Source organism: Cupressus sempervirens, chromosome 3 (assembly GCF_028749045.1).
Source record: "Cupressus sempervirens isolate cs-2001-9-10 chromosome 3, ASM2874904v1, whole genome shotgun sequence".
Classification (NCBI taxonomy): domain Eukaryota; kingdom Viridiplantae; phylum Streptophyta; class Pinopsida; order Cupressales; family Cupressaceae; genus Cupressus; species Cupressus sempervirens.
In genome coordinates this window covers 353836819-353849654 of record NC_143120.1, presented here as the reverse complement: position 1 = coordinate 353849654, position 12836 = coordinate 353836819, and the positions used below count along the sequence as shown (strand labels likewise).

Sequence of the window (12836 nt, the reverse complement as noted above, 5' to 3'; positions counted from 1 at the left end):
TGCAATGACATCTTAAAAGTGGACATTTTTTATGCATTTGCATTTAAACTCATTGAAATGTGCAATGACATCTTAAAAGTGGACCTTTTTTATGCAATTGCATGTAAATTCAACTTAAATGTGCAATGACATCAAAAAAATGAGCTACATATGTTATATGCATATGTATCAAAAATGTGAGTTTTTGCCTTGAGTTGCATATGCAAGTAACTTAAACATGTCTTTGCACAAAAAAAGTGTTTTTTGCACCAAAGACATGTAATTACACCTCCAAAACCCATTTTTGGGCAAAAAGCATGTTTTAAAAACATGCATATGCACCAAAAAGGTGCGTTTTTGCCTTGGGAGAGCTCATTACATGTTTTTAGAACATGTAATGGCCTCTAAAAGGTGCGCTTTGCTCTATGTTGCATTTTTAAACATGCAAACACCTCCAAAAGGTGTGTTTTTCTCTCAAACACATGAATTGGCCTTTCTAAAACCCATTTTTGGATATTGAAGGCAAAACTTCATGCATTTGGCCTCCAAGAACCTATTTTTGGTGATTTCTCTTATTAGGTTCTTCAATGCAATGACTTGAAATCTTTCCCTTAAGAGGCATTTTTGCATCCTAATGCATTCTCATGCATTCGGCAACCTCATTCATGCTAAAAACATTTTATTTCAGCCCCATTTGGAGCCACGTTTTGAACAAAAACGCCTAGATTTGGGCCTTCAAAATTCACGTTTTGGCCAAATAAGGGGTCGTTTTGGAGTTTTAATCATTGTATATGCATTTGGGAAAGTTGTTTTTGCATTCACAAGCCAAAAATGACCCAAAAACATGCATTTTTTTGCCACATTTTTGCAAAAAAGGCCCAGATTTGTTACATAAAAAAGTCACGTTTTGTTCAAAAAATGGCATTTCCAGCCCATACCTTTGATCAAAAGGGGTCTTTTTTAGTTTGTATGCATGCTATTGTCTTTGGAGATTATGTTTTTGGCATTCTCATGTCAAATTTGACCATGAATATCCATTACAAGCAAGTATGGAAGAAGTCAAAAAGTTGTTTGAAAATCCGGATTTGAGAGAGAATTGGTCTACAAGTCTATAAAACTTGTTATTTTGGCACACAATCATCAAGTAAGTGGACATTTTCCTTCTTGCTAAATAAATTCATGCTTATCTTGTTGAATTTATGCATGTTTTGGCTTGATGCTTCACACTTATTGATTTAAATGCCATGAAAAGTGCATTTTCCCTTTTAAAATGATGAAATGGTTAATTTTTCATGTTTCTGATTTTTTTTCCAAAACTCCAAATTCGAATTTGCATGTTGAAGTGGCTTGCTTTTTGCCATGTTTAATTCTTTTTCCAAAGGTAAGTTTCTCTTTTGTATTTGTGTTTTGCTTGTTTTCTTTTGGGTTTTTCTTCAATTTGAAGAAGTTGCAAGTTCTTTCTTAAGAACTTGATCATGTTTTACTTCACTCCACCTTCCATTTCATGCAAGAGCATCATTTCATTCCATTTCCATCTTTCCATGTCTCAAAAATTCACATATTATTTTTCACATGTGATTACATGTATTTCCATCCGTCATCCGCACGCACATGTAATCTCATTTTCCTTTTCCATTCTCACTCTTCTCACTTTCCATTCCTCATTACATATTGCATATACATGTAATCCACTTTCCGTGCAATGACATCTTGTAAGCGCAAGTCACCTTTTAAAAGTCAAGAGTTTTCATTTAGACGCATTCCCATGCGTCTCACTTTCATGTCCCAAAGCATATTCATCACCCACTTCATGTTTTCTCTCTCTCCACCTACTATTTTTGATCCTCTACATATACATTCCAGTTCATTTATAGCCGTCACATGTGTTTCATAAGTATCTAATCCATATTTCGAATACCCACTCCTCATGGATTCGTCATTGTAACTCAAATCTCAAAGCTTTCATGGATTCAATCCCATTGAAACTTTCATGTTGCAGCACGTCAAGATATGCCCAGATTTCTATAAAGAATGAAGACATTTAGTAAAGAAGACATGCTTCAAATCAAAGAAGCAAGAATTCTTCTGCTCTCCATTTTCCAATGGTTGTCTGAGAAACCAAATTCATGATGGAATACGCCAAGCACTTTGTTTTAAAAAAAAAGGAGGAAGTTGTAGATGCTTGTCAGAAAGTTGTTCGGGGTTTACATCCAAACACCATCAAGAAGGTTTTCAAACTATCAGAGACTCCAGTTTGTGCTGATCTACAAAAGAGAATTCATGACAACTTGAGTGAGAAAAGCTTGATCACATCAAGTTTTCAAATGACAACAAACAATTCATCAAAGAGAGTCAGCGGCTATCAAAAAATGTAACACCATGGTTATCAGGGTGAATGCAGTGGCATGAAATACAAGAACTCTCGATCCTGTTATCATCCGAGATTGCATTGCCAAGTACAAGGCCCTTCAAAACAATCCTTTTCCATTTTTCTTCTTCTTCTTTCATGTTTGTAATTGAAGAGGATGTATTACATGAAAATGTGTAATTACATGTAATACGACTTACATGTGTAATGACATATAATCCAATAATTTTTCTCATTAATTAGATTGGGTCAAAGTTGGTTGAGTTGCTCCCACTTTTTCCTCCCATCTTTTTCTCTCAACTCCTTTGCCTATATAAAAGAGTGCCCCCTCATTGTAAAAATCATCTTTTGCTGTATACAAGAAAGCTCTGCCACATTTGTGCAAGCAAAACTTTAATTGTGTACTACGAATTTGGGAGAAAAGTGAATAAAATAAGCAATTGGATTTGAAGCTTTGACTAGAAGCAATTGTGATAAAGAAAATTAGAAGCTTTAACTATAATTTGTGCCTATTTTCTTTGATTCATGTTATTACTGTGTCTTCAATAATAGAGCATAGTGATTTCAGAAGCAATCGGAGCCGAAGCTTTGACTGGGAATGGTTGTGGCAATACATAGACTAGGAGCTTTGACTGTAGCTTGTATTACCATCTCAAATTCACGAAAAATAGTTAGAATTCCCTATTTCTAGAAGTCTTTGTACTCCAATGGTAGAGGTTATTCTTATAGAATAGGTTAAAACAAGACTTAGAGCCAAACTGGTACGTTTTCAGCTAGCCTTTGAGTTAGTGTTTGTTTATTAGTATCACCGTTTCTAGCTATTAGATAAAAGTGTAGTTAGAGATTTCATCTTGCCCCTTGCTCCACAAGTAAGTGGATTCTTTCCTGAAGTTAAAAGGAAAGAATATTGGTAACACCCCTTACAAAATCTCTCAACTTCTTGCTTACCTTGAGTTGATCCAAGGAACGGTGAGAAGAGGGAGCCTTCCCTTTAAGGTAGGAGAGACTCTGTCTCACACGCTGTGTCTAGTCATCCTACTTTGACTAGAATTTACCCAAAACTGTCGGTTGCAAAAAATCCACCCAACGGGGTATTTTTCTAGTTTTTTTTTTTTTTTTTTTTTATAGTCATTGGGTTGGTTTTCCTATGGAATTCATCATCTTTTTTTTAAAGTTGTTTTGCTCTTTATTGGCTCTTAATAGAGGCAAGTTTTCGATATTATAGCCTAGTAACTTGTAGCAATCCTTGTTTCATATTGATGTAGAGATGAGGAATGTTTTACGATGTCATTGTTCCAACATTGATTTTTATGAGGCGGCTGATTTTTTCAGACGGAGACAGTCATGGTTTCAAATTTTGTTTACTATTGTTGAGTGACAATGTATGTATGAATAAGCTATTGTAGAATGGATAAAGGAAACATCTTGTTACTAGAAATCTGAGCTTGTCGCTCTTTTTTTGTGGCTCTTCGGTACCTAACCCAAGATATTTAAGAAACAAATGATAATAGTGGAGAATTTTATGTGAAACTTGAAGAGATGTGGAGGAAACTTTTTAGTTACATCAACAAACACAAATATTCTATAAAAAGGAATACTATAACACAATGTAGTTTAATTGGTGGGACCAATCATTTAAGTTCATTTTCTACTGAACCACATGGAATAAATCAACAAACAACCTCAATTACTGTTAAAAGACTCATAGAGTACTAAATCAAAGAGCTCGTCCTTTACGAATATAGTTATCACTGACAAATTTTCTTAGAAAATTGCATTTCATATTCTTGAACTCATCATATTTAACATCATTTAGGACAGGACAATAAACAAAATACTCTACAATGCATCTCGAAGGCTTCTCTTAAGACATCAAAATTTAACTCAATAAATCCACATCAAAGTGATCCAACTAATGAAAAAGAAAATTATCCAAATTTGTATGCTAATACATGATGTGGAACTATATGACTTAGTCCTTGACATTTGTTCCTTGATGTTATACACTAGGTGAAATCTAAATCTAGAGGGTGGTGTGGAAAGGCCAAAGGGAAAACAAAATAATGGCACTAGTATATCTGTCTTGCTAAAATGAAGCTTTGCATAAAAAATCAAGAGGTAAATCAATTTTTTTCTCAAATGTTTACGCAGGCTAACAGATCTGTACAACAGAAGTAGTACTTGGAAGGATAAGAAAATGTTAATACCCAACAAGATTGTGACAAGATCAATTACACCCTTTGGTATAACTGAAGATTGGCAAAGGATTATTTGAGTAGTTAGCCCTGTTTCTTTAGTTTGAGTGAATTCATGCACAATTTTCTCCCATTCAATGAACCAAGTACCCAGATAGTTCTTCAATGACTTAAACAAAGTTTACATGCATAATAATTTGATATTTACTAGGAATTTGCATGAACTTCATGACCATATTGGTGTAGCCCTTAAGAGATAAAAAGAAACACAGTTACAAGCCTGACTCAAAACAAGTGACTTGGACCAAAATAATTACACCATCTTGTCTTCTAAGTTGACAAGCATGCAATTTTTGAAACTACAATAATTCACATGGCTGAGAAGTCAATGCCAATGGAACCCTATACTCACAAGATCATACAAATTCATCTGAGCTACATCTTTCTCGATTTTCTCAGACAAAATAGCATTTCCTTTTTTATAAGGACATGTCGCACTAAGTGGTACATCACCCTCGTTTGCAACACCTCAAATTTGGAAATTCTTGGAATCTATGAATCTTGTAAGATTGAAGTTGTACACAAGTTAACAAACCATGGGAACAAAATTAAAAAAGGGTCAGGCTAATTTCATTAAATCCTGAAAAGATTTCAATAAGAGTAAAGAGCTAGTTGATCTTCAACAAAGATATGTATGCTCTTGTTCAAGGAAACAGACAGTAGCATGGATACCTCTGGCAAGGAACAATATTACAACTGAACCATGAACTAATTCAATTCCTCATAAAATAAACTATGTTTTGCACATGAGATGTATGGATTGGATACATAGCTTTAACATCTCAATATGATAATCGTGTACTTATTACAGAAATCCGAACAAGTTGCAAATTATCATCCCCAGCCTGCATAATTCTCTAGCATAGATAACGAGGCAAAATCACAAAAGAGGGGATGATACAAACAAAGTTACCGAGTTGTTTGAATATGTGCAACAAAAACAGGAAGCTATGCTTTTAGACAATTGTAGAACAATCTATATTTATTATTAACTATATAAATTTGATGGTGTGAAAGCCAAAAGATCTGATACAACAATCATGAAAAATAGTGGGAAGTACATAACATGAGCTGCAGATGATCCATGCTGCAGAATCCAAAAATACGGTCCATGGACGACAGTCTCTCTCTTATTAAATTCTAAAGTGTTACATGAGAAATGAAATATGCAACAGTAAAATATTACATATCCATGTGGAACAAAGATGTGGCATAATTTTATACACACAGGAAATGGACAATGAATGAATTTGAAAATGGAGATTGGAAACCCAATAAAAATGTGATGCAAGGTACATTTTTGTCAACATGAAATGATTGTTCAGTTCATCTTCAATAACTGTTCAGCTTCAGATGAATCTAAGTAATAATATAAAATATTATTATATAAATTATTGTCTAGACCTAAAATTATGTAAAAGCATGTTACATCTCCACTAAAACTGCACAGGTAATTATGAAACCAATGTTTGTGTTAACCTTTCTGGTAACTTTTTCTGTGTTTTGGAGCCTCATTTTCTTGATAAAAAGCTCCACTCCTTTATAAAAGGTGCAGTCTACATCATAGTGTGTTCCCTTCTGCCAATTTAGAGTTCTCATCAACTAGGGCATTGACCTGGCAAAGAGATGAGTTTCCTATTGGTAATTTCTCAAATTGACTCAACTTTCAATTGTGATATTGATATATCCCCTTTTATACTGAATATTACATCGCTTAGAATTTTTTAAATTTTTTTCAACTTCCATACCTTATCCCATTCTTCTTAAAAGACTATTTTTACATTCTCTGACTTCTATTCACCACCATTTTCTGTTCTAAATGATAAATTAACTTTCAAATCCTTCCCCTGGTATAATTGATGATCGTACACATTACAACAAATAAGAAAACCTTTATTAGGAAACTCTTGATCATCTTTGTAGTGGCAGTTGGAGACCTCCAAAAACTGTCAGTTTGCAAAAAAAATTCTGCTTTGTATCGAATGGGCTGGCTCAGCTTGCTACAGGATTTTGCTCAAATTGAATCCTAGGCTAAAAACTCTTTATAGACAATGGCAATTTTTGTTCAAGTGCTATGAAGAGCTACAAGAATGCCTAGGCCTGTGCTCTAATCAAGCCGTCAAAGAGACATACGATGAAGATTAGTATAATCCAACAAAGATGTGGGAATTGAGGTGCCTCCTGATAAACACCATTGTCAAGTAGCACCAGTTTTTTAGAATTGAAACCAACAGAATGTCAAAAAAATGCTTTGGTTTGTTCTCAGCATGGTAATGATGAAACTATCCAGATCATTTAAGGACATAAGATGGAGTTTGATTTGCATTCCCCTTCCTCTTCCTAACTGAAGCTCACAAGAGTCCCACACATCTTCTTCTTAGCATTATGGGTTTTCACTGGTTCTCAGCTATAGGTGTGAGGGTAGAAGCTCTTGTGGGGTCCACGGCTCAAAGGGGGTTGCCTGCCTTACCAGTGACTGTTTTCGCAGTTAAACTTTTATTCTTATGATTCAGCTAGGTTTTTACAGGTCTGCATTCGTTGTGTTGTCCCCTTAGAGACATATTTATTGGTGTTTGTTGTTTCCTGCATGCCTCCTTTGGGTACATTGTCCAAAATGATCCTAATGGTGACCTCTACTCTCACTTGTATGATAGAATCTCTCAGTTTTCTGCTACCAGGGACGTTATCATTCTTAGCGATTTTAATGCACACACTCAAGTTGGTCAGACCCCCCTTCGGAGTCGGTCCATAGATACTACATGCATTGAGGACATGGATCTGACAAATTTAGGGCTTCATAGGTCTCCAAATGACACTTCAAGACCTTTCACGAAGTATGTCAGACACCTCATCCAGCTTTGCAAGTCTTTTGATCTTGTGGTTCTGAATGGCTTATCCTTCTTCTTGGACTCTCACTTCTTCACCTCTAGGCCTCAATTGGTGGTGTGGGTGTGGTTGACTATGTTCTTTCCATCCAATCATTCATTTCTTCCATTCACAACTTCTCAATTGCCCCCTTCCCCCTCGCAGACCCTTTTCTCCCACCGCTTCCCCCTCCACACCCGAGCTGAACCACAACTCTAGTCTCCCATATTTCCTCACTTCATGATATCCCCGGCCAAAACCCCCATCCATTTCACCCACCCCCAAAACCCCCCAACCCCGTGCCTCATTGCCATCTTTTCACTCACACAAACATTATAGAAGTAGTTAGAACTTAGAATTCTCAACAATAGCAGATGAAGGGTTTTCAAGCTAAGTTCTTCAAGCACGGCTTCGCCACGCTAGGCTCCTACTTATCCAACCTATTCAACCATGTGATTCATATTCCCACCTCTTGGTCAAACAACATTACTCATCCAATTCATAATCGGGCCTAGCTTTTGATCCCAACTACAAGACTATCATGGTTGGCCACAGCTTCTCTATACTTTATGTTATAGTTCAACATAGCATTCTACCCAAGGAGTTGGACAACATTGTATTTGTGCTAGAGGGAAGGATGGTTTCCAACTAGATTTATGTAACCACGGACCATATATTCTAACTCTTTGGACCATAGTTGAGGAGGTCTGACATCATTCGTCAAAGGTGAATTGTTGCTTTGTGGATTTCCACAAAGACTTTGACTCGGTTCCAAGGATGGCCCTTTTTCAAACACTACATGAAATTAGCATATTTGAGACTCACTAGCCGACTATTATGGGACTTTATCAGTGATTCCTTGGTCACCTTAGGACCCTAGAGGTTTTCTCGAATTTCATCAAGAGTACTATTGGGGTTAAACAGAGCTTACCCTATCCCCTAACTTATTTGGCATCTACATTGATGAGCTAGAGGGGTTTCTTTGGGAATAATCTCATACTAATGATGGTTGCCTTCTACCCTAGATTTTGGTTTCTATTTTTCTCTTTGTTGATGATGTGTTTCGTCTTGCCTCTTCTCCAAAGGGATTATAGAGACATCTTGATGGTTTTGCATCCTTCTATGACTTACGACAATTGATTGTTGATTCGGGGATAGCTAAAATTGATAACTTGCAATTGTTTTAAGACTTCTCATGTTCATTTTTTCTTCAGAGGGGGTGAGGTTGAGATTTCTTCATCTTATACTTACCTGGGGGTTAAGTTCTTTGGTCCTAGGTTCAGCATAAGGCTCACCCTCCAAGCGCACATCAAGGAATATGATTCTTTGGCCCTTCTCGAGAGGCAATGCTTCTGACAACACTTCCAGGACACCATGTCCAAAATGACTCATGGATTATTTGATCATACATACTGTTTATGGTTATGTGCTTTGACGGCCTTCCTTATTGGAGTTTAACTAGACCTCTATTGAGTGGGTTCAGATTCTCTACTTTGTTGCATCATTAGGTGCGAGCAATCTATTTCACAAAATATTATTCTTGTAGAGTTTGGAGGCTCACCCTTGAAGACTTAGGGTCATCTTTGATCTCGTTTAGTTCTTACATCGCCTTTGTGGTTTTATCAACTTCGATGTGGGTTGTCATTGTTACTCCTACATCATACTACTTATCTACATCTGCTATTGCCTCTGTTTCTCCAAATTGAGCCTGTGTGCTAAGGCTTTGGGTCTATCGGGATTGAGATGGATCATCTACCTCCCTTCCAATATTCTTTTGATGCCCCTCACCACCTCCTCCCACAAGTGTATTAGAATAGATATATACAAGTAATTCATCCACACTACTTGGATTAACCCTTATAGGGGTCTTTTCCCCAAGGTGGCATTTTATGTTGAGCACATTTTAAAGCTAAAGAATGAACTCGCTTTTTGCCCTTCTTACTTATCCCACCACTAGTTGCACTCTCTCTAGATCCCCCTGAGTTCCTTCAAAGTGGACTCACATTGTCTCAGCATTGAGACTAATCATCAACTTGACAGAGAGAATGAAACTTGCCAATTATGTAGCATTAGGGAGGCAGAGAAGGAGAACCTCGTCTTCAAGCATCCTATATACTATGAGATATGTGGGTGGTTCTACTACCTTTTCAAGGGGGTCAGTCTCTCTCCACCTTTTTCAAGTGCACTGATTAGATATGTCTAGCACTTCACCTTCAAGAGCCCATTAGGCTTTGGGACCATTCTCTCCAACTCCAGCATCCTACTAGTATGCATCATGAGACCTTGGAAGATGTCTTATCAGAAATAGATCTCTTCTAACTCTTCCACAAAGTTTCAGAGGCACTTCGTAGAATCTTCTAGCTCTTCATCTTACCCTTTTATCCTAGTATTCTTCTACATTGTTCCAATTTTGCAATGAGGTTTCGGGGTCTTATTGATCCCCCCTCCCCCTCTTCCTTTTTTTTTCTTGTTTGTTTTCCGTTGTCATTGTGGTTATTTTCCTTTTGCCTGTAATGTCCCTCTTGTCATAGAACCTTGAGACTAACTTGAGATGAGATGTTATGAGCGTATTGTGAAACCCATGATGAATAACCCATGAGAGAAGGTTTGTAGCATATGTATGGAGCAATGGTGAGTCGTACAATGGCCACAAAATGTTTAATGGCCACATGGTAATACCAAATAGCGTACGTCCTTAGTAGGAATAGTGTCATATTGTTAGCATAGTGTCCTCTGGTGTACGATGTAGTTGATGTCTTCAGCAATGTATGGTGATTTGAACATCGTATGATGATTCCTTCTTTCTTACATCAAACGGTGATTCCCTCTTGCTTACACTGTACGGTCAACCTTTGGCCCTTGAATATGGTTTAAACTCTATCGTAATGACAATTCCTTGACCTGTGTACAATGCTAATGCTCACCTTGAAAGCACAATTATTAATTTGTAGTACCTAGCATAAGATCGAAAAGCAATAGATTGAAATAAATCTTTGATAGTCCTTCAAATCACAAGATGGGACAAGAATAAGTGATCACTACAATCAAATAAGTGAACTTGCACACACACGAACATCAAAGTTTCCAAAATTTGCATAAACAGTTGGTTGCCCACAAGTTTTGCAACACAAATAATATTCTAAGATTAAATAATTACTTCAAGGTTACATAGGCATCAGACAAGATCTGAGAAGATATAGAGTTATCACCAATTGACGATGATTGACAGATCTTGCACCCAAGTGAAAATACCCGTATAATATTTCCAATGGCACAATAGGGTGGCGTTGAACCACCAAAACTACAACAGACAAAATGGGGGGGCTCTTCCACCTCTCAAACTGTGCACAACTTCCGCAACCTTCAACCTCTAAAAATACAAAGAGAGATCAAATCCAATCCATGATGAATTACAATGCTTGACCATCTCCTTATAAAGGCTTGCAAGAAGCATCTAGAGATTTACAATAGGCCAATAATATTAATTATTTTATTACTTTATTAATTTGAGTCCCATATTTATTAATTAAAATAATTAATTAAAGGTATGTTTATTATACTATTTAGATTCTAGGACCAATTAATCAATCAATTTAATTAAGTTATTAGATTAAAATTTGGGATATGACAAATCCTCCCTGCCCAAAGATTGCTTGCCCTCAAGAAATTTGTAATCAGATGAAATGTCATCAGCTCGAGGGTCCCAAACCAAATGCGTAGGCGAGACAGGCGAGACAAGTGAAATGGCATCAAACCTTTGTTGCAATAGATTGTCATCGAACTTCTCCTTTGTCACTTTGATATAAACATTGTCGTGTTTGGAGTCACCAAGATCCCAAAAATGCCAATCATAAAATACATCAATGCCATTAGGTTCATCAACCTCTTTTGGAACTGCATGGCATAGGCAAGCCTTGTTGCTCTCACAAGAAAGTCCCTCACACAGAAAGGTTTTTGTTATGCATGCCTTGGATGCCATTGGAGGATAGATTTTATAATTAAAAAAATGGTAGCAATCATTCTTGCAAACGAGTGTCAGTAACACCTACACCTCCAGGTTCATGATTCTACTGTGACTACAAATCGTTACCCATACTCTCTTAAAAATTTGTAGCCTCTCTCCTTCCACACACTAAAAGTATTATGAGTATCCACTTCAACATTGGCTTGGTTGTCGTCCTATTTCAGATCACCTATTTTGTCTTGCTCCTTACCCTCAACGATTTCTCCATTATTAATCTTGTTTGAATCGTCAATGATTTCTCCATCTTTAATCTTCTAATTATCTTGAGATTTTCATTGTTCTCTATCTGGAGGGGCAATTAGAGTTTGTTGCATGTCTATATCCTTTGGTGTCTGTATGACTTCATCCTTCAGCCACTTATCAATCTCCTGCTTCAAACCCTTGTTGAAGAGTATATTGTGGTGAGATGACGGATGCTTCATTTGCAATTCTACATAATCTATTAGAGATATGTCCCTCTCCCATTCACCAATTCCCCAATCCTGCTTGATTTGCTTCAACGACTCAGCCAAAGTGGGTGTTCGTGATTCCTAATGAGTGAATGTTGTCATCAACGACCTTGCTTTGAGGTGTTGTGAAACTCTTTTCGTACTTGCTTCAGTCAAGAGGTTGAGTGTCTCCTCCATCCACTTGTGAAGCTTCTCTTGACTTCTTAGCTCTCTCGGCACATTGCTCAAACCATCATTGGCCGCCATGATTCAATCTCAATTCTCAATAGGTTGACAAGATCACCAGCGTTAATACGATTGTAATGTCCCTCTTGTCGTAGAACCCTGAGAATAACTTGAGGTGAGATGTTATAAGCATACTGTGAAGCCCACGATGAGTAACCTCACAAGAGTACGGAGCATTGGTGAGTCATACAGTGGTTGCACAATGTTTGATGAATGCACGGTAATAACAAATAATGTATGGTCTTAGCAAGAATAGTGTTGTATGGCATCAATGTGCCCTCTAGCATACGATGGAGCTGATGTCTTCAATGGTGTATGGTTATGTCAACACCGTATAGTGATTCCCTCTTTTTGACACTGTACAGTCAACCTTTGGCCCTTACATATGCTTCAAACTCTACTGTAAAGAAAATTCCTTGACCTAAATACAATGGTAAGGCCCGCCATAGATATACATAATTAATAATTTGCAGTACCTAGAATAAGACTGAAATGAAATAAATTGAATTAGATCTTTGATAGTCTTTCAAATCACAAGATGGGACAAGAATAAGTGATCAATGCAATTGGATAAGTGAACTCGCACACATGCAAACATCAAAGTTTTCAGTTTTACATAAACAGTTGGTTGCTCCCAAGTCTGGCAACACAAACAATATTTTGAGATTCAA

The 12836-nt window shown here is 36.9% G+C and overlaps 1 protein-coding gene across 4 annotated transcripts in view; it reads right to left on the bottom strand.

Annotated features, from left to right (window-relative positions):
• The window catches only part of LOC149566441 (uncharacterized), a 162920-nt gene that overhangs the window by 32562 nt on the left and 117522 nt on the right, over nucleotides 1–12836 (bottom strand). For 2 of the 4 annotated variants that reach the window (XM_089817403.1, XM_089817404.1), the window contains exon 9: nucleotides 4757–5459. The exons of the other annotated variants lie outside the window; for them this stretch is intronic. In XM_089817403.1, the coding sequence (XP_089673529.1) occupies nucleotides 5385–5459 (75 nt within the window). In that variant the 3' untranslated portion in view covers nucleotides 4757–5384. Of the gene's footprint in view, nucleotides 1–4756; nucleotides 5460–12836 lie in introns of those variants that run through there. 4 annotated transcript variants of the gene reach the window in all.